Below are 21,983 nucleotides of genomic sequence, written 5' to 3' on the forward strand. Positions count from 1 at the left end.
TTTGCCTTGAAGAAGCTCTTTAATCTGATGAAGTCCCATTTGTTTATTCTTTCTATTGTTTCCCTTCTCTGAGAAGGCATAGTGTCCGAAAAGATCCTTTTAATACTGATGTCAAAGAGTGTACTGCCTACGTTTTCTTCCAGAAGCCTTATGGTTTCAGGTCTCACCTTTAGGTCTTTAATCCATTTTGAGTTTATTTTGGTGAATGGTGAAAAAGAATGGTCAATTTTCATTCTTTTCCATGTGGCTTTCCAGTTTTCCCAGCACCATTTGTTGAAAAGACTTTCTTTTCTCCATTGTATGCCCTCAGCTCCTTTGTCAAAGATAAGCTGTCCATAGATGTGTGGTTTTATTTCTGGGCTTTCAATGCTGTTCCATTGATCTGTGCACCTGTTTTTGTACCAGTACCATGCTGTTTTGATTACTGTAGCTTTGTAGTATGTTTTGAAGGCAGGGATTGTGATGCCTCCCGTTTTGTTCTTTTTTCTCAGGATTGCTTTAGAAATTCAGGGTCTTTTGTTGCCCCCTATTAATTTTAGGATTCTTTGTTCTAATTCTGTAAAGAATGTCATTGGGATTCTGATTGGGATGGCGTTGAATCTGTAGATTGCTTTAGGTAGAACGGACATTTTAACTATGTTTATTCTTCCAATCCATGTGCATGGAATGTCTTTCCATCTCTTTATGTCGTCATCCAATTCTCTCAGAAAGGCCTTGTAATTTTCATTATATAGGTCCTTCACTTCGTTACTTAAATTTACCCCAAGGTATTTTATTCTTTTTGTTGCGATTGTGAATGGTATTGTATTCTTGAGTTCTTTTTCTGTTGGTTCATTACTGGAGTATAGAAATGCTACTGATTTATGCAAATTGATTTTATACCCTGCAACTTTGCTGTAGTTGTTGATTACTTCTAACAGTTTTCCAATGGATTCTTTGGGGTTTTCTATATATAAGATCATGTCGTCTGCAAACAGCGAGAGTTTCACTTCTTCCCTCCCTATTTGGATTCCTTTTATTCCTTTTTCTTGCCTGATTGCTCTGGCCAGGACCTCCAGTACTATGTTAAATAAGAGTGGTGATAGAGGGCATCCTTGTCTCGTTCCTGTTTTCAGGGGGATGGGGTTCAGTTTTTGCCCATTGAGTATGATGTTGGCTATGGGTTTGTCGTATATGACCTTTATTATGTTGAGGTAGTTTCCTTCTATGCCCATTTTGTTCAGAGTTTTTATCATAAATGGCTGTTGGATCTTGTCAAATGCCTTCTCTGCATCTATTGAAATGATCATGTGGTTTTTATTCCTCAGTTTGTTGATGTGGTGTATCACGTTGATTGATTTGCAGATGTTGAACCATCCCTGTGTCCCTGGTATGAATCCCACCTGATCCTGATGTATGATTCTTTTGATGAATTGCTGAATTCTGGTTGCCAAAATTTTGTTTAGAATTTTTGCATCTATGTTCATCAGTGATATTGGCCTGTAGTTCTCTTTTTTTGTGGTGTCCTTGTCAGGTTTTGGTATCAGTGTGATGTTGGCCTCATAGAATGTGTTAGGAAGTGTTCCATCTTCCCTAATTTTTTGGAATAGCTTGAAAAGGATAGGTATTAAATCCTCTCTGAAAGTTTGGTAGAATTCCCCAGGAAAGCCATCTGGTCCTGGGGTTTTATTCTTTGGGATGTTTGTGATTGCTGTTTCAATCTCTTTCCTTGTGATTGGTCTGTTCAAATTGTCTGCCTCTTCTTGAGTGAGCTTTGGGAGATTGTAGGAGTCCAAGAATTTATCCATTTCTAATTTGTGCTTATTTTTATTGGCAGTGCACTAAAATTCTGATGATGGTTTCTCCATGAGGTTCATTCATTTAGTATTCATGTGCCTGGTGTGCTACTAGAGCTATAGGGTGCACAAAAAGACATAGATTCTACCTTTATGAAGATTTCAGTCTCATGAAAGAGACAGACAATAAACAATCCTACAAATCTGTAATTACAAGTGATAAGTAATAGGAAGAAAATAAGAATGCATTAAGAGATTATAATAGGGACTTGCTGATCTAAATGCTGGCAGTTGGTATTCCTCTTTTAAGGAAGTAGTAAATTACACACAGACCTAAAAGATGAATAGAAAGTTGGCAAAGAGCTAGAGAGAAGAGTGTTCCAGACACAGGGGCCTACCTGTGTAAATGTCTTGAGGTATAAAAGAACTTGGTAAATTTGAGGAACTGAAAGAAGGCCAGTATAACTAGAGTACAATGAATAAAAGAGTCACACACGATGAAGCTGGAGACATAGGCTGAGGGCATAGGTTAGGATTTGGGTTTTTGTTGTAATTGTAGTGGGAAACCATTGAATGATTTTTAGCAAGGAAGTAGCAGGAACAGATTTGCATTAAATTCTTTTTCTTGGCCTCTGTATGAGGAATGGATTGAAATTAGGCAAGAGTGGAAGCAGGGAAACCAGTTTAGAAAGTTTTTTAATGATACAGATGAAAGTAGATGGTAGTTTATACTAGAGAGGTGGCAGCGCAAATGGGAGAGAAGTAGATGGATTTAGAATATATTTTAGTGATGGAATCAGCAGAACTTGGTGATAGATTTGATATGTAGTTTGAAGGAGCAAGAGGTCATCAAGGATGACTCCCAGGATCTCTGACTTAATGTAATAGAGAATGTAGGTTGAAGGCAATTGGAGAAGTTACTGTTGATTAGATTACACGATGTTTTGAATAATAAAAGCATTCATAAAGACCTAGATATGGTATAGTAGAGGCTGCTTCAACCTTTGTTTCAAAAATTTTACAGGAAGATTTTGTTACATGGTCTTAGGCAGTTGTACAGCTGCACTAGTAAGAGATAAATGATAGAAGAGTTAATACTGGAATCCATCCGACCAACAGCCCATCATTTATTGGGTGCCTATTATGGTTTCTTCTAGAAGCCATACTAGGTGTAGGGGCTGTGAGTAAGACATAGATTTTATGCTCATAGAGCTTACCATCTAGTAGGAAACATACTGAAAAAAGCCAATCCAATATTTACTTGTGGTGATTATCTTAACTAATTAAAGTTTATCTGGTGTATTATCTAATTAAGTCAAGAATTACTGAAATGTTTATCAAGATTTTTATCAAAAAGGATCATCCATTAATTGGTTTTGATTTTGTTTTTTTTAATTTCAGGGGAAGTAAGGATATAGTTTGCCTGGTACTGTGTCCCATCATTAGCTAAACAATGAACACTTCCATGAAAAGAGCCACCTCTGAAAAGAAAAATAGAAGCAAAAAAAATTGGTAGTACAGGCTTTTCTTCTGGAATTTTATTTCAATAGTGATCTTATGAGCTTAGAGGAAATGGTTTTCCTTAAAAGTTCTATCACCAGAAAGAAGCATTTGTATTCGTTCATTCCGTTGGAGCATAACAGCCTTTTTGAAATATATGGAATGATTTTTACATAAAATATCAACAAATCGCATGTTATATTTCCCTACTAATTTTAATACTTTCTAATTTTGAAGGATTTGATTTTTTGTGTGTGTGGTACTAGAAAGTTAATAGCATTTTTGAAATCTGTGTGGGCTATTGAAATAATTTTCTTCTATGGATAAAGAATTGAACAGTTATTAGAAATGAAATAAACTAGATTCAACAACTCTCTTTACCCTATGAGGTAAAGATTGTTATCCTCATTTTATGTATGAGGAAACCAAGACTTTTAGTTGAGTGAGTTTCCTAAAGTTATATAACTAGTAATGGCAGAGGTGGAATTAGAACTCAGGCCAGTGGTGATTTCAAATCCTATGTCCTTAATCACAATAGCATCCTGCATTACTCTGTAAAAAAATGTTATGGAGGCATCAAAATCATAAGGTATGGACTGAATGCAAATAGGAAAAGATACATAGGAAGGTAAACAGTGGCATAGAGTATCAATTAATGTAACTCGCTGTGTTAAATGATACAGACTGTTCCATATGTTCACAGTATACTAAGATTAGTAAGAAATGATGTAATCTGAAATGATCACAGAAGAAGTAGGCTTAAAGGATGATTAAGGATTTAGGTAAATTGAGAAAATGAGGGCTTACCAGGTGAAATAAACATTAACTTCAGCTTTGAGGGATAATTGACTACTATTAATACAAGAGGCATTGTGATTATTGGTCCATCAGATTAAAAAGTATTTGAGGGCCTACTATGTGCAAGTCACACTGTGGAGATGATGTAGAAAACGCAATAGCTGCCCATACAGGTATTATAATACAGACAGTCCTTGCTTTCATGGCACTGAGTTAATGGAAACATGCCTATCAGAATTGTGTCCATGCTTACTCACTTCTGTGGTGTCTGAGATCTGATCTCAGTTCTGATGTGCATAAATTTCAGTTAACATGACAGCAGGGAAAGCAAGGACTGCTTGTAGTTTAGTTTGAGAGATAAAACAGAGTGGACATTTGTTGGACAATGGTAAGATATATATTGAATTACTAGTTTAGGGCTGGATTTTGGAGGATTTTGAAAGCTAGTAAGAGAACATCAGTCTTGTGCCAGGATTTTAAGGTGTCCCAATGAGTGCTTTTCTGTTGTTGGGGTGACTTCTCCTCGGTACTGGTGAAATTAGGGATGAGAGTGGAGGGCTGTTTTAGTGTCTTAACGCATTCACCCATTAGTTGTAAGTCACATATTAAAGGCTGTTTATGGGCCAGCCCCGTTGGCCGAGTGGTTAAGTTCACACGCTCTGCTTTGGTGGCCCAGGGTTTTGCCAGTTCGGATCCTGGGCGCGGACATGGCACCACTCATCAGGCCACGCTGAAGCGGCGTCCCACATGCCACAACTAGAAGGACCCACAGCTAAAATATACAGCTGTGTACTGGGGGGATTTGGGGAGAAAAAGCAGAAAGAAAAATAAAAAAAATGAAGTCTGTTTAGATGTATTTTGAGTCTTTTCATTTGACAATTTAGCACAATTTTACTGAGTGTTTATTAAGATAGTGGTTAAGAGCTGAGGCATTAGAAACAGCCTGCACTGTTCAAATCCTATCTCTGGTGAGTGACCTTGGTCAAGCAAGTTACTTAATAGGTTTGTTGAAAGGATTAAGTGAGTTTATATTTGCAAAGTGCTTAGTGTGTCATTCATGTAGTGAGCACTAGATAAATGTGAGCATCTGCTCGCTACCTTAGTGGCAGGTGCTAGAAATACGTAGATAAATAGAAAAATGTGTCTCTGCCGTCCAGTTGAGGAGTCATTTATAAACAAATAATTAAAGCCATGTGGTTAGTGATAGGTACTCATTAACTGTGTGCCAGGTATTACATTCAGCATTATATATCAATATTTTGCATTTAATGCAGCCTTGTTATTACTTGCTCATTTTACAGATGAACGAATTAAAGCCTTAGAAGGATTATCTTACTAAGAGTTATATAGTTATTAAGTATTAGAATCAGTATTTGAACATAGGCAGTCTGACTCCACATCCTTAACTTTTAACTACTGGTTTATGGTATAATGCTGTCATAGAGATATGCATAAGATGCAGTGAGAATGACCAGGAAGGCATCTGTCTACGGATGTTAGAGGAGTCTTCATCGAGGAGGTGATATTTGAGCAGGGTTGGAAGGCATGAATAAGAATTTACTATTGGATGAGAGGAATAAGACTTTAAAAATAGATCAGTTTGGGTATGAGAAAGCTTATGAACCCTTGGAGCTGCATGTGGTTTGTTTGGCTGGAGTTCAAGTAAGAGATGAGGTTGAAAAGGCGAGTTCAGACCAGATCACAAAGATCCTGTGGTCCATATTAAGGAGTTTGTACTTTAGTTTTTAGTTATAGTAGCTTTTTAGAGTAGTTAAGTAACTCTTGAGGAGCTACTGAAGAATTTTTTAAAAGAGGGTGACATGATCGTATTTGCATGTACAAACTCTGCTCTGACAATACAGTGAGCAATGGATTGAAGATGACCTGAACAAGGACATCTACCAGTCCAATGATTACAGTAGTCAGAATGAGAAGTGGCTAGGGCCTAAATGAAGGCCAAGGAGATACTGTAGGCAGAGATTTTGAGAAAGATTTAGGATAGAATGGAAAAGATACAGTGTTGGGTTGAGTCGGGGTTGGAGGAGAGGGTGGAACCAAATAGGTCTCCCAGTGTTGTTCTGTTTTGAGTAGATGGTGATACTAACTGTGGGAAGAGGAGTTTTTTTGGATAGAGGAAGAGACCAGGCTTACATAAATTGGGGCTTGTGTGAAATCTAGAATGGAGAAGTTTTGTAGACTGTTGTATATATGGATATGGAAGTCAGGAGGGCTTTGGGTAGGAGATTTGCCAGGGTATCAGCACATAGGTAATAGCTGAAGTTATGATCATAGATAACGTTGATTTAACAATAAGTGTTACTGAGTACTGGTTACCATGTGTTAGGTACAGGAGGTACAACACTGAACGAAACAGATTAAAAAAAGCTCCTTATTCTCAGGAACTTACAGTTTAATTGGGGTGAGGTTGGGTTAAAGTAAATGGTATACCCTGTGGTAGTGTTCTGGAGAAAAAGCAGGGAAGGGAGGGAGAGAGAGAATTCAGAGGGAAAGGATGGATTTGTACAGTTTTAAATTGTTGGGTTAGAGACTGTCTTTCTGACGTTTAACAGAAACCTAAAGGAGGTGAGGCAGTGAACCATGTGGGTATCAGAGGAAATAGCATTCCAGGCAGGGGAGCAGAAACGCAAAGGCCCTGAATTGGAATTTGTGCTTGGAATGGTCAAGGAAGTACAAGAAGGCCAGTGTGGTTAGAGCTGAGTGAGAATACACTTAGGTGATGAGAGGACAGAAAGGTAATGGGAGGCCAGATTTTGTACAGTCTTCTAGGCCATCAAAAGGACTATAGCTTTAACTCTGAGTGACATAGGAGCCCTTGGAGGATTTTGAGCAGAAGAGTGACATGATCTGACATAGCTTTTAAAGGATTACTCTGGCTTCTGTGTAGATTGAAGGGGGAGATGCAAAAGCAGAGAGAATTTAGGAGGCTATTAGAATTACCCAAGTAAGAGATATGGTGGTTTGGATCATAGTGAGAGTGGTGGAATTGGAATTCTGATTATGTTTTGAAGGTGTAGTGATGGATTGGATGGTTATGAACACCAAAAATCAGCATGATGCCAGAGTACAGTTGGAGGAGGGAGTTGCCGTTTACTGAGAGGAGAATATAGGTGGAGCAGGTTTGAGGAAAACAAGATCAGGAGTTTGATTTGGGACATGTTAAATTTGAGATTGTTATAAGGTATTCAAGAGGGGAGATATCAAGTAGAATGTGGGATATATGTGTCTGGAGTTCAAAGCACAGGTCTTGGGCTGAAAATTTAAATTTAGAACTTGTTAGCCAGTTGGTGGTATTTAAGGGAATGAGACTAGATGAGATCACCAAAGAAGAGTTTTGAGGAGTCCTGGGACACTCCAACTTTTAGAGATTGGAGAAACTGAGTAGGAATGGCCAATGAAGTAAGAAAAAACCTTGGAGATTATGGTTCCTTAGAAGCCAAGTGAAGAAAATGTTTCAAGAGGAATGAATGGGAAATTCTGTAGATAGGTCAAGTAAATTGGGGACTGAAAAATGACTATCAGGTTGAGTAACATGGAAGTGATCTTGAGAGACAGTTTTCATGATGAGGGAGGAGGAGCAAGTTCAAGGAGAAATGGAAGAAGAGAAATTGGTTATAGAAGTAATATGTGACTACTCTTTTGAAGTATTTTGCAATGAAGAGGAGCAGAGAAAAGATAGTAGTTGGATGGAGATGTGAGGGCAAAAAGAAGGTATACATTTTTATTAATATGGGAGAAATAACAGTTATGTTTATACTGATAGGAATGATCTAATGGAGAGAAACCTGATGATGCAAAAGAGAGAAGGGAAAATTTTTGCAATGATGTCTTTGAGTAGGTAAGAGAGGATGTAATCTAACGTACAAGTGGAAGCATTGGCCTTAGATAGGAGTGTAGACAATTTAGCTATAGTATTAAGGAAAGGCAGGGTACATAGGCATAGAGGGTAGACATACAGATGTGGCTGTGGAAAGCTGTGGAAGTTCTCCTTTGATTGCTTCCTAGTTTTCTAACGTAGTAGGAAGCAGAGGCATTGGTTGAAATTGAAGATGAGGTAAGAGGTGTTGGAGGCTTAAGGAGATAGGAGAAAATGTGAAATAATCTTTTAGGAGAATGAGAGAACGAATGGAGTAGGGAAGCATCAAGAGCCCATTGGAGGTTAGTGGTTATGAATTACAAATTAAGACTAGTCAGCATGGTTCTGTGTTTTTCTCTAACCATGTTCAGATATGAGAGTGACAGCTTGAGTTATGTAGAGAACTGACTTTAACCAGAGTTGGGATTTTATTGTTGAATCAGGAGAAAGCAAGGAAGTTAAGGATATATGCAAAGATCAGGTACAATAAAAGACCTTGGAATCTAAGCTGGAGAAGGAGAACGAGGGCACAAGGAGAGTGAAAAGCTGGTAGGATCACTGTATTATGGGTCCTGTGGAGGGAAAGGATAAGAGAGCTGAAGACAGAATCCTAGATTTTATCAATGTTTAATGGTAAAGCAAAGGAGATGTCTGTAGAAGAACAGAAAGGCATAGGGAAAGAAAGAGACAGGAAGTAGTCTGTAGTCACATCTACAGGTCTGAGATGCAGAGTCCTGAAAACTTAAAAAAAACATCACAGTAGTGCCCCCTTATTCTTGTTTCACTTTCTGCGGTTTCACTTACCCGTGGTCAACTGTGGTCCGGAAGCAGATGATCCTCCTCCTGACCTGTCTTTTCACATCATCACAAGAAGAAGGGTGAGTGTAGTACAGGAAGATATTTTGAGAGAGAGAGGCCACACTCACATAACTTTTATTATACTATATTGTTAGAATTTTTCTATTTTATTAGTAGTTAATCTCTTACTGTACTTATAAACTTTATCATAGGTATGTTTGTATAGAAAAATACATAGTATGGGTAGGATTCAGTACTATCTGTGGTTTCAGGCATCCACTTTGGGTCTTGGAATGTATCCCCATGGATAAGGGGGGACTGCTGTCTTGTAAAATATACATGACATAAAATTTACCATCTTAACTATTTTTAAGAATATGGTTCAGGGACATTAAGTACATTGTTGTACACAAAATACACGTTTTTGTGCAACCATCACCACCATCCGTCCCCAGAACTTTTTTGTCTTCCCAAACTAAAACTCAGTGCCCGTTAAACAATAACGCCCCATTTCTCCCTTCCCCAGCCCCTGGCAATCATCATTCTACTTTATATAAGTAGAACCATAAAATATTTGTCCTTTTGTCTCTGGTTTATTTTAGTTAGCATAACATCTTCCCATGTTTTGGCATGTGTCAGACTTTCCTTCTTAGGAAATAAAAAAGCTCTAAAAAGGTTAAATAATATTCTATTGTGTATGTATACCACATCTTGTTTATCCATTCATCCATTGATGGGCACTTGGGTTGCTTCCACCATTTGGCTATTGTAAATAACGTTTCTGTGAACATGGGTGGACAAATATCTGAGTCCTGGCTTTCAATTGTTTTATATACCCAGAAGTGAAATTGCTGGTTCATATGGTAATGCTATGTTTTAATTTTTTGAGGAACTGCCATACTGTTTTCCGTAGTGGCTCCACCATTTTACATTTCCACCAGCAATGCATAAGGGTTCCAGTTTCTCCACATCCTTGACAACACTTGTTCTTTTCTGGTTTTTTGTTTTGTTTTGTTTTGTTTTTTGATAGCCATCCTAATGGGTGTGAAGTGGTTTCTCATTGTGGTTTGTATTTGCATTTCCCTAATGATTAGTAATGTTGAGCATCTTTTCATGTGTTTATTGGCCATTTGTATATCTTCTTTGGAGAATGAAAAAAAAATTTTTAACTCATTTTACAGCAAGATCTCGCTTACCTAAACTTTTGTTGGCAAAACATGATCTGAACTGATGTGAAAGTATATATATTCTTTACTTATCCCATTTAATGTGAATATTCATCTGCCTAGCTAAAGAAATATTAATGTGTCTGACTGTGGAGTATTACCCCAAATTCTAATGAGGCTGTTGATTTAAGATACATATAGGTACTGTAATACTTTTCTTTTTTTTTCCTTTTTTATTTATTTATTTTTTTGAGGAAGATTAGCCCTGAGCTAACTGCTGCCAGTCCTCGTCTTTTTTGCTTGAGGAAGCCTGACCCCGAGCTAACATCCGTGCCCATCTTCCTCTACTTTATGTGTGGGACGCCTACCACAGCATGGTTTGCCAAACGGTGCCATGTCCACACCCAAGATCTGAACCGGCGGACCTTGGGCCGCCAGAAGCGGAACGTGCGCACTTAACTGCTGCGCCACCAGGCCGGCCTCTGTACTACTTTTCCAATATCAGAAAATTTCAGGATTCCAAAGCATTCTGTTCCAAGGCTTTTAAGATAAGAGTGTGTGAACTTGTAACTTCATTTCTTTGGAAAACTAAGCTCCAGCTCAAAAAAACTTACACACAAACTTTTGGAATTCAGAACATTAGTTGAGGACTACACATACGCCCTATCTCACCTCTATCCTTTTTGTTCTTTTCTGTCTTTATGCTTCACTCTTGATATTCCTATCCTGGAGTTTTTTGCCTTTTAATTTCTCTGAGCCATGTTTTTTTTCCCATCTGTAAAGCGGGCATATTGTTTTCTACTTGGAGGAATGGATTGTGAGGATTAAATGAGATAACTGTATAAGGTGCAGAGTCTGGCTCTGTGGTGCTCCTCAAATACCGATTCTCTTTATTCCTTAAGTTGATGCTCTTTCCATATTGGAGCAGATGAACTCATTCTTACATATCTCTTTCGTCATGTAACTTTTAATCCCTAATGAACAGAATTATTATTATAACCTTTCTATGGGAAATTTTCAAACACCAGAAAGACTTCTCTTCTCCCCAGATTTCACATTCTCATACTGATAATAAGGATGCAGTCCTACCCTCCACTCCCACCTCAAAGTGTCATTCCCCCATGGAGAATGGAAAAGGAAGATCAAGGGAGAGCTGTCTAATGGAGGCAAGGGGAAGGGAGCAGTGCTGTGTCGATAGCAGTTGTAATTTTCGTGTTTGTACCAGATGTGGACTTGAGAGTAGCTTCTATCGTGTTTGTACCAGATGTGGACTTGAGAGTAGCTTCTATCGTGTTTGTACCAGATGTGGACTTGAGAGAAGCTTCTCCTTCTGAGAGGAGTGGCTTCTATATGTTAGAAATTGGAATTAGATAAGTCATTTAATGAAAGTGGAGATTTTGCAGAAGAGAGTCGTTTTTCATAAACCGCTAGTAATAAAAGTTTAATTATCTAGATAGGCGTATTTAAGTTATCTTTTGGTTTAGCCCAATTAGTAGTGCATTTAGTGCCCCCCTTACTTTCTTAGATTAAAAGATCTATTCTGGCCTGGAGTGTATGTTATCTTTTAGAGATGGCATATTCACATGAGAAGGAGGGAACAAAGTGACAGAACTGGAGTTAAAAGTTTTAAAAATTATTTGTGCTCTTGATTATATTAGATTCTTGCTTCTTTGGAAAGTTGCATGTTTAATAAAAGAGTATTTTGGCTGAAATTTAAAAATAAAATGATCTAGCAAAGGTGACCTTGTAGTTCAGATTTGACAATTTGATTTTGGCAAGGACTGGGTTAATGAGTGGCTTAGGTGCAGCTCTTGCTTCCTCAGTGCCTGAAGCCTTTGTTAACTTCTAAACCTTAACAAACGGAAACACTGGCTCATGAGGCCTTCACAAGGGATTTGGAGGTGGTGGAGGACAGAGGTAGGTGAGCGCATGTGCCAGAACACTTCACAGTGCAGGAAGGTGAGGGTAGGTGAAGGTGGCGGGGAAGTCTGCCCTGAGTCTAGTTTTACGCAGACTTGCTGAGTTGTGGTGATGTGCAAACAATTATACTGGAACTGGATATCTGCTTTCACATTGGGCATCCACCTGGAAGAGCGACGGGCAGCTGATGGGAAAGCTCTCCGACAACAGGCAGTGCCACAGCAGGTGCATGCTTTCAACTTCTGTGCTTCCTCCTTGATAGTAGGCTCAGGAAGTTAGATTTGGTTGCTGATATTTGGTTATTCTGATGTTTTCTATACCACTCTTCTTGTTATTTTGAGCTGTGAAGTTAAAAGATACTACTTTATGAATTAGAATACTTCTTTCTGGAATGTAGTTTAAAGAACAATGTTTTTAAAATCTTTTTACAGAGTTTTATTTTGGTTTTGAGAAATGAAAAAATCTTATTTTAATCCTGTCTTGTGTATTTCCTTGTGATGTTTGTATTTGGAAGAGCCCCAATACTCCTTGGTGTCATAAGTCAGTTTATCCAGCTCGTAGCTGTTTGTCTTTTGTTTTGAGGAGTCTGAGGAAGAGGTTGAGGTTGCACCTGGCTATATTCCAGTATGAAACCTGAGATGAGTCCCTTGGCCTTTTATGAAAAGGAACAGGTGGAAAGACCAGGGAGAGTTTTCAAATGAGTTGTGAAGAACCTTTTCCTTAAATGAAATTATATAAAAATAGTGAATAAAATCTTTTTAGTTTTGTTAGAAGATGTGTATGTGTGTTTATGGGCTCCAACAAGGGACTTTTAATAATCTGTCAGTGGTTTTTAAAGCATAAAGTTGAAGAGTAATTTTGGTTGTTCTTTTGATGAGGAATTATTAATACTTGTGGGTGATAAGGCTAAATTCTAGCTCTTAAGTCAGTTAATGTTTATAGAGTATCCATGATAAATATACATATATATACATATATATTGTATATATTATAATTATATACATAATATATGCACACATATACATGTATGTATATATGAGTCTGTTGCTGTATTGGGTGCAGAGCAAATCAAATTGCCCTTGAATTTAAGGTTTTGAAACCTGATCTTTGTAGTCTTTAGCAATAGCTTATATTGTATTGTTCGTGTAGAAGTCATAAAGGCTTTTATAAGTTATTCTTTTTTAAGATACTGTAGTTCAGATTATTGCAGGGATGAGGGGCATAGAGATTGTTTTCATTATAAACAGAAGGTAGATAAAAGGGATAACTGTGTGTGTATAACAGTATTTTTTTTCCTTGGGCAAATCTGTGAAGAACTAATAAATTTTAGGGGCAGTGTGAAATGAATTTTGAAGACTCTTTTGATACTTGTTTTGTCATATTCTTTTAATATTGCTCTTAAATGTCTGTTTTCCCAAACCAGAAGATCATTGTTTTCTCCGTGTGCTCGCATGTTGAGTAGCTCGTTTCCCGTGTGGTCAGTTGAGACAGTCTGTGTATGACCTTGGCAAGTGTGCAGCACTCCCCCCCTCTCCCGGTTAAAAATTGTTCTTTATCTGATATCCTCAGATGCCAGCAGTTTCTCTTTAATAATCAAGTCATCGAGGGAGTGAGTTTAGTTGAAGAAAGTATTTGCAGTATTATCAAATATGAAAAATGCAGTGACATCAGCTGCATTTGGTTCTAAGAGATTTATTGGCATTTTTGTTCTTCATTTGGATGTTCTATTGAGAGAATAATACAGGTTATTTCCAAACTTGTTAGCTTGTTCCTGACTTTTTTTGTTCTCCTGAGGAATCCTGAGAAGACAATGTTTAGTTTCAAATCATTTTTTTGGTTCATTTTGTTATCTATCTCAGTGTATTTAATTTAGCTAACTTTTGTAATGTATTTTTTGACTGCACAGAAAGTTGGAGTGACTGGTCCCCCTGATCCACAAGTCCGCTGTCCCTCTGTCATTGAGTTTGGGAAGTATGAAATTCACACCTGGTACTCTTCCCCATATCCTCAAGAATACTCAAGGTATGTTTTGAGAGACCGTTTACCTTCTGTTTTTAGATTCATAGAACTCCAGCACTAGAAGGAATCTTGGGGACATATTAGTCCAGTTCATCTTTTTACATTTGGGGAAACTGGTAGCTTTTAAATGTCCATGATAGCAGCATACTTTGGCAGCCACTTAATCCCAATTGGCTTTAGATTTTCTTTTCTGTAACCTATCCAAAAGCTGTTATTTAAGATTGGAAACCTGACACATGGTCAAAATGGAAGGGGAACATTTCTTCTTTAAGAGAAATTTGCCTTCATACCTCACACTAAGAATTTTTAAAAAAGAGAGTGAGAGATTCTTAGACTTAACCAAAAATAAAGTTTCAGTGAGTAGCCTTTTATTTAAATTTTTATAATTTAACAAACTTAGTGAATGGTTTGTTTTCCCAGGAATAATTGGACAAATCATATAAAATTATATATAAATAGCTTGGGTTTCCAGATGTAAAAATTGATCAGTCATTAGCTTTTGGGGATAAGCAGCATACTTAGTGAAGCCAAATTGGTTTCATGACTCAGCTCTGACATCTATAAGCTGCGTAACCTTAGAAGTTACCCAGCTACTCTGTTCTTCAGTTTCTTGATCTGTGAAGTGGGGATAATAATAATACTTACTGGGTAGGGTTTGTTGTGAACATGAAATGAATTAGAACATGTAAATCACTTAGAAAATGGTAAGTGCCCAATAATGTCAGTTATTGTTATTTTTTTCCTTTAGGATTGAAATTAAAAGAGTTGAAAAATAAGATTTGGTCAAAAAATTAAACACTACTTTATCATTTGAAGTATAGCAGTCACATTAACGTTCTCTTTAATCTGTGAACTCCTTATGCTTCAGTTCCCGTTTGCAGGATGTGGTTAGGAATAATCAGTTACGGTGCTATGGGTTAAACACGTTCAAAGTACCCTCATTCTAGGGCTTTTTACCCCTCTAGTAACATTGCTTGTCCAGAATATTAGCAAAAGTAATTATAACTACATTAATCTATTCAGTGCTTTACAGTATGTAGAGTGCTTTAATATGGGTTATTTCCAAAAAGCTGTTGAAAAACCAAAAGTCATTATTCTTTTTACTTTTTCTTTCCGTATAATTTAACTTGCTTGTGTGATTTTCAAGTCTAGCAGAAGTAGAAAAATAAGATTGAGAATGTTATTACAGATACAGACCTCAGTGACAAAACAAAAAAGAGAGAAAGCAAAACTCCAGGAAATTAACACACAAGCTCATGAAACACAGTAATTGAGAACCATTTATTATAGGTTCAGTTAGTCCTAAACACTGTGGTAGATCTTTAAGGCAGCATTCTATTTATGTCATGGAATAACAATCTGAGTTTGTTAAAAAAAGGTTGTTATATTTATATATTATTATATTTTTTATATATATGTATGTTAAAAGAGAGCAGGAAATTCCTCAACTACCTACAGAACTCAGGTATTCAAGGCAGTTTACTCCTCAGGAGTTCTGGATAGGCAAGATAGTGTATGATCAAGAAGAAATATGCTGAGGAATGTATTTCTTCATCAGATTTAAAATATGTTATTATTACCATTTTTTTAGTGAACTCTTTGCAAGCTGTTCACATCCTAAGAATGCTCAACTGAGAAAAGAAGGCTCATTCAGTGTGTCTATCAGCTGTCCTAGGGATTGTGGTGCAGATGGATTGGAACTATAGGCACCTGTCTCTTCTACTTAAGGGGAGGACAGGAAATTAATTGACTCAAGACAGAAATAGGGAGCCAGCCTCAGCACTTGCTTTTCCAGAGAATGAGGAGAATGGAGCCATGAGGCTGTTGTCTTTTAAGGTATTAAAATGTTGCTTTTTGTTCTGAAAAGATGGTCTCTAATCAGGTTTAACACCTAATTTCTTAATTAGGTTTGAGGTAATTGGTTTTCAGTGAAGGAATAAACAACATTGCCAGCAGAAAAATGAATAACCAAAAAGGTAGAATAGGAATCATAATAGAAAGCAGCCATAGAATAGGAACTGTAAAATTCACCAAGTTTCTTAAGTAGAATTTCAGACATTTTCTATACATTTCCTTATCCATTGTGGAGGGTTCCCTGAGTTTTTCATCAGAAAATATTCTGTAATTTAATAGGTTCTTTGGTATGATGTTTTTTCTATTTATGTATTCATAATTTTAAGTACATTTTAAAACTGCATACACCTATTTAAATGAGTTTCGGCTTGTTTTACTCTTTCCTTTTTTTTTCCTCCAAAGATTGGCACCTGAGCTAACACCTGTTGCCAGTCTTTTTTGTTTTCTTCTTCTTCTTCTCCGCAAAGCCCCCAGTACTTAGTTGTATATTCTAGTTGTGGGTCCTTCTGTTTGTGCTATGTGGGATGCCGCCTCAGCATGGCCCGACAGGCTGTGCTGAGTCCGCGCCTGGGATCCAAATAGGTGAAACCCTGGACCGCCAAAGTGGAGCACACGAACTTAACCACTCGGCCATGGGGCTGGCCCCTACTCTGAGTTCTTTTAAACTTGAGTTGACTAAAATGTTTAGAGATCTTATGTTTTCCAGATAATAAACCTATATCCTTACTATGTTAATGACTATTTATTATTCTGTGATAAATTGCTTCTGAATTATTTTATTATTATAATGAGGTTTTAAGCACTTGTTAAAAACTCCAAATCCCAAAGCATGCAAAAATAAGACAATTGGAGCAAACAGAAAAGAAAAGATCACAAGAGGAAAAAGCTTTTGGAAAGTGGGATTGTGCTATTATCTCCCATAATATCCAGATATTTATTTATGTGTGCGTTGTATCTTAAGTAATCTTGCATCTTTGGCTTAAAAACAAACAAAAAAGTGAAAGAACAGCAGTGAAGCAGTAATACTACTTCATTTGGAGCAGTGTGATTAAGCCTCAGACACTGAAGAGTATACACCCTAATTTTAACCCTGAGTTTCTCCAACAGGGCCATGTGATGCTCACACAAGGCAGACAGGTCCAAAGAGAACCCTACTCTGCCATTAAAGACATGACATAGATGGGCTGAAGGCAGGAGTAGCTGTGATCATGGGATGTCTTCTACTCCTGAGCTGTTTAGAGCGTAGCTTCATAATAACCTCTATGCTACGAGATCATATTGAGATCCTAACAAGGCAGATTCCCACATAATTGAGTTGCTTAGCAAGTTACCTATATCTTTTGATCTTGTTCCTGATTTGATTTGATGCATAGATTGTGTATAGCCCCAGTTACTGAAGAACGGCATCCTTAAGGTCTTTGGATGACCATTAAATGATGAAATAAAATGAATGAGAGGAGAATAAAGATATTCATAGTATTAATCATAAATAATGGCAGTTGTAGTTACCATTCATTGAGCTTGGTACTGGACTAAACGTCTCTGGAATATTCTCTGAGGTGGCTGTTACTATCTTCACTTTACAGACCAGGGCCTGGCAAACATATTCAAGACCATACAGTTTATAAGTGGCAGAACCAGGATTTAATCCTACTTTTCTCTTACCACACAGCTATAACCTTTAACCACTGTGCTTGCACTACTCCATAGAGGTTGACCTATTGATAGATCTGTTGATTTAGATTGAGCTCACATGGCTTGTACCATAACCTTTGATTTAAGTAATATTTGATAGAATTTTTATTGTGGTGTTAAAATTTTGCTGCAAGTCGACCTATTATAAAGGCCACACAGACTGCTCCTATTTTGGGTAATGTTCAAAAGCCAAGAAGGTACTGTAGGAATTCCTGGAAGGATGTTTGCATCATCCTAGAAATAAGAGAAGCAGTGCTTCCAAAGCACACACAGCTGCAGCCCAGTTCTGACTCCACAGGCTGAGGTGACAAAATATTGACCAACTTTAGAATAAACTTCAAGTATTGAGGCTACACCCCGTGATGCAGCTGATCACAGTGACCATATCCTATTTGATAGTCAGGGCCTAGGTGCTGTCAGGAAGAAGATGACAAAAAGCAGCACCTAGCAGTGTCCTCTAGGGCTGGGAGTATTCATAACCCCCGTAACTACACTTCATTTCATGTGATCTGATGTTCTTTCTCTATGATGTGTTTTTTCAGAGAGCTGCAGCCATTTGTGCTATTACTAGAAGAAACATTTTGTTTTTCCAGGGATTTTATCACATGATTCCCTTTAGACAAACAATGTCATCCCAGTGGGCTTGGTTATAATAAAGTAAGAGGTTTTAAGTGTTTTCAGCAAGAACTGAATGGAATAAAGTAGATCATGATGCTTGCTTTTACTATTATTTTTCATATAATAAGGTTCACCAGCTTTTTAAAAATTGTGAATAAAATGCCATACATCTTGCTATTTCCAAGGAAATAGCATAGCAAGTACTTATAATTTACCAGATAGAACTTGGCAGCAGTTTTCTCAGGGATTTCACCACTTCTGATGTTTCTTGAACAACTTGCTTATTACTAGAGCTTTAAAGAAATTAGGCCTTCTCTCAGAGACCTTAGGAAATAAATTATACTTTATTTTCATGTCTTTGTACTGAGACCTAAAAGTTAAATTGCATGCTTTTAAAGTTGGCATTTATCTTTTTTTCTGGAAAGTTTAGTGGTCTGTCACTGGTTGTTCTTTCTTTGCTTTTTTCTTTCTTAATATTTTAAAAAGCACATAATTTTGTTTAGGTTTCTCAGATTCACATTATAGGGACTATTTAGTTGTAATATTTAGTTCTCAAAGTGAAACTGTACTCAAGGATTCTTCTTTATCTTGTTGCAACAAGTTAAAATCACTCATTGAGAATTTAGCACAGGTAAATAAAGGTAAGTAGTAGAATAGATGGCGGGGAGAAGGTTGCCATTAATTACATTGACGTAGGGAGAACCTCTTTCTTCCACCTTCCTTTAAGTAGAAATTATTCAAAATCAAGATATTCAGGAAGACAGTTTGGCAGTTGTGGGTCACCTTTGAGACTCAGTTAAAATACCTCTAGTGCCCACACTAGATAATGAAGTTTATAATTGGGGCCATTTCATTTTGAGATTTTTTTTCTTCTGGTGGTAAAGAAGGAAAAAGCTATTTATCCTGCTGCCATTCTTTTCTCCGATTAGTGGAGTTTGAGGCAACATGCAAAGGAAATAAGCACAGTAGCTTAGGAAACCTTTCTTTTCCATGTTCTTGGCTCTTGCTTCTTGATTTCAATTTGTAATGTCAGTAATTACTTGCTTCATTCAGTACTTTATTTAGAACTGACTTTTGTACTAATGATATAATTTCAGGTTGTGTTGGTTTGACTAATATTAATATTTGGAAAACACTTATTACATAAAGTAGGCATTTAGAAATACCATAGTACAATGGTTCCTTGGAGCTTTTAATGTGCTGAATGGCAGTTTTAAAAATAAGACGTGAGATTATATAGGAAGAATTAATGCACATTCTGAATCCCCAAGAGAGAAGGAAAAAAAAATCACGTCCCCCTCCCCACCCTTATTTGAGCATGAATATTTGGCGCATACAGCACTGGTGTTCCAAAGATACACTTTGAGAAAGGCTTTACTTGAATGTTAGATATTTTCAGATAATTATAATTGTGTTTCAAAAGCTGCTTCTAAAGTAGAACTTGAAAAAATAGTTGTGGTCTTCACACTTTAACAAATCAGACATTTTTGTGTGTTAATCTACTTTTTCAGGGTATTCTTTTTAAAGCATAGCTATCCAAAGGCGTAGCAACTAAATTAATGAGGGTTTTATTTCCATCAGTCTCAATGCTTCTTTATATGAGAAGGGGATAGAGTAATTTATTTGGATTGTATTTTTTGTCATCACATCATCCAGTATATTTGCACATCCAGTTTTAATGGTAGTATCAGATCTCGGATTACCAAGGCATGACCAGCTCTGGACACAGTTCATGCTTGAGGGAAGTCTTGTGCTGAGGATACATGGTGTGTGTATTTTATAATAGATGAGCCATGTGGTCGTCTGGATTCAGACTAAATAGGTATAAAAGCCACTGGTTTTTAATTTAGGCTATGTTCCTTCTGTTACTTTATGAACTGACCTGATCACTTAACTTTATTGCCTTGCTCCTCATAAAAGGGACATGAGGAAGAAGTCCTGTTAAACTACTGCTAAAATAGCAAGCCTGTTGGATAAATACAAATTAATAACAGAGAACATCTGAAAGAATAATTTGAACTTTTATTTCACTTGTTGAATAATAGACTTTTGAGTTGCAAGATCTAATGTGATTATTTAACCAGCGGGAAAGCCAGAATTTCAGGGTGGAAGGAGGGAGGGAAGATAGTGTAGTGTGTCCTAACTTGAAAAACACATATCCAATATTATAATTTTATACTTAAAAAGATACACAAAATCTGCTTGTGTAATATTCACTATATGTCCATTTTACTCAGCACTCTGTACCTAGTGTACCTAGCACAGGGCCTGGCGTACAGCAAGTATTCAACAAATGTTTATTTTCTGAAATGAATGAATGAACGATCTGATAAAGGGAGAAAGAATATATAACTTGACAAAATCTTCTTCACTTATGGGTGTGTTCTGAAGGTAGACTTTATTTTCTGCTTATTTGAGATTATCAAGGAGGAGAGAATGTGAGATTTTCATATCTGTCAAGCGGGTAACTTAAGACTGGACAGTATTAGTCTGATGGGAAGAGCACTGAATTGAGTGTCTTGATTTCTCATCCCTGCCCTCTTGCTGTTAATTAGTTGGAGACTGTTATCAAATCAGTGACATCTTTAATTTTTTTTTCTTTCTTTCATTTGATTAATGGGGATAACAATACTTGGCTAGTAATGAGAATAAAAAAGGAGTAGTTGTGAACGTTTAAAGTCTTATGTAAAGCCCTGTCTTTTTTTGTTTAATTATTATCTACAGGCTGCCTAAATTGTACCTTTGCGAATTCTGTCTGAAATATATGAAAAGTAGAACTATTCTACAGCAGCACATGAAGAAATGTGGTTGGTTCCATCCTCCTGCCAATGAGATTTACAGAAAAAATAATATTTCTGTCTTTGAGGTAAAGTAGAAGATGTTTAGTGGTTGTCTTCCTGTCCATTTCACTACTGTGCCTCCTGTACTGTATTTAATTGTGCAACTTGATTTTTTTGGAAAATGTTATCTTTTTCTTGTACTCATTATTGAGTCGGATAATCAGCTATATGAGAAGCAGAATTAGGCCAATCCAAAAGGTACCAAGTACACAAGCTTGATCTCAGAATAAATTATTCTGTATTTTATTGCATCAAAGATATCAATTTTATTTTATGTGCCACTAAGAAGGAAAAAGTACTAATTATGATTTATAAGACTCCATTTGATTACAAAATGTCAACTAATTTTACATATTTTAGATATGATAAAATTGTGTCTTAGATCTATGAAATATGGTGTTTAAATGAAAAAAATTCCACTGCTCTATTTAAAGGAGTATTTTGTAGAGGTGTATTTAATACCTGTAGTAAATCTTAATGTATTTTCCTGATTTCATCATGATGATAGATTTAGGCTATGTCTGTGATTCTATTTTTGTTAGTAGTGCTTTCTAATTTCTTAATCCTCAGTTCTGTGGTTTGATTGCCAAATATTAATTGAGTACCTGCCATGTATGTGCTCAATTCTGTTAATTACTATCATGATAGAATTTCACATTGTCAGGACCTACTGGGTCTGTAACTTTCTTGATCTTCCCTAAGCCTTTATTTTAGGTGAGGAATAGAAGAGCTCTTCACCTTGGGGGGAGGAGGAAGGGTGTGGTATACAGTATTGTTTCAGAATACTCAATAGCAAATTGCTTCTCAATTTAAGCGTGTATTGGTGTGTATTTTAAAAGAAGTAATTTTAAATTACTTAAATTGTTGAGGAGGTTCTAGTCTTGAAATATCAATGTCTTGAGGTTTAATGTGGGCGTCCTTTGGCATTTTCAAAAAAGAGCAAGCTCCAGCAACTCCAAGAAAAAGGGGTATCAGGAGCAATATAGTGTAGTGCTCCTGATCTTGGCCAACCTGTTTCCAAGAAATCTCTCATGCTTGGTGCTTTTGACAATAGTTAATACTCCCTCAAGTAGCTTTATTTGGGGATAAATCTGATCATGGCAGTCAGACTACATTGCTTCTGGCT

The 21,983-nt window shown here is 36.8% G+C and overlaps 1 protein-coding gene across 2 annotated transcripts in view; it reads left to right on the plus strand.

Moving 5' to 3' along the window:
• KAT6A (lysine acetyltransferase 6A) overlaps positions 1–21,983 on the plus strand; it is a 116,827-nt gene that overhangs the window by 77,081 nt on the left and 17,763 nt on the right. For both annotated transcript variants that reach the window (XM_046648367.1, XM_046648368.1), the window contains exons 9-10: positions 13,738–13,853; positions 20,742–20,883. In XM_046648367.1, the coding sequence (XP_046504323.1) occupies positions 13,738–13,853; positions 20,742–20,883 (258 nt within the window). The remainder of the gene's footprint in view (positions 1–13,737; positions 13,854–20,741; positions 20,884–21,983) is intronic.

This window comes from Equus quagga, chromosome 22 (assembly GCF_021613505.1).
Source record: "Equus quagga isolate Etosha38 chromosome 22, UCLA_HA_Equagga_1.0, whole genome shotgun sequence".
NCBI lineage: Eukaryota > Metazoa > Chordata > Mammalia > Perissodactyla > Equidae > Equus > Equus quagga.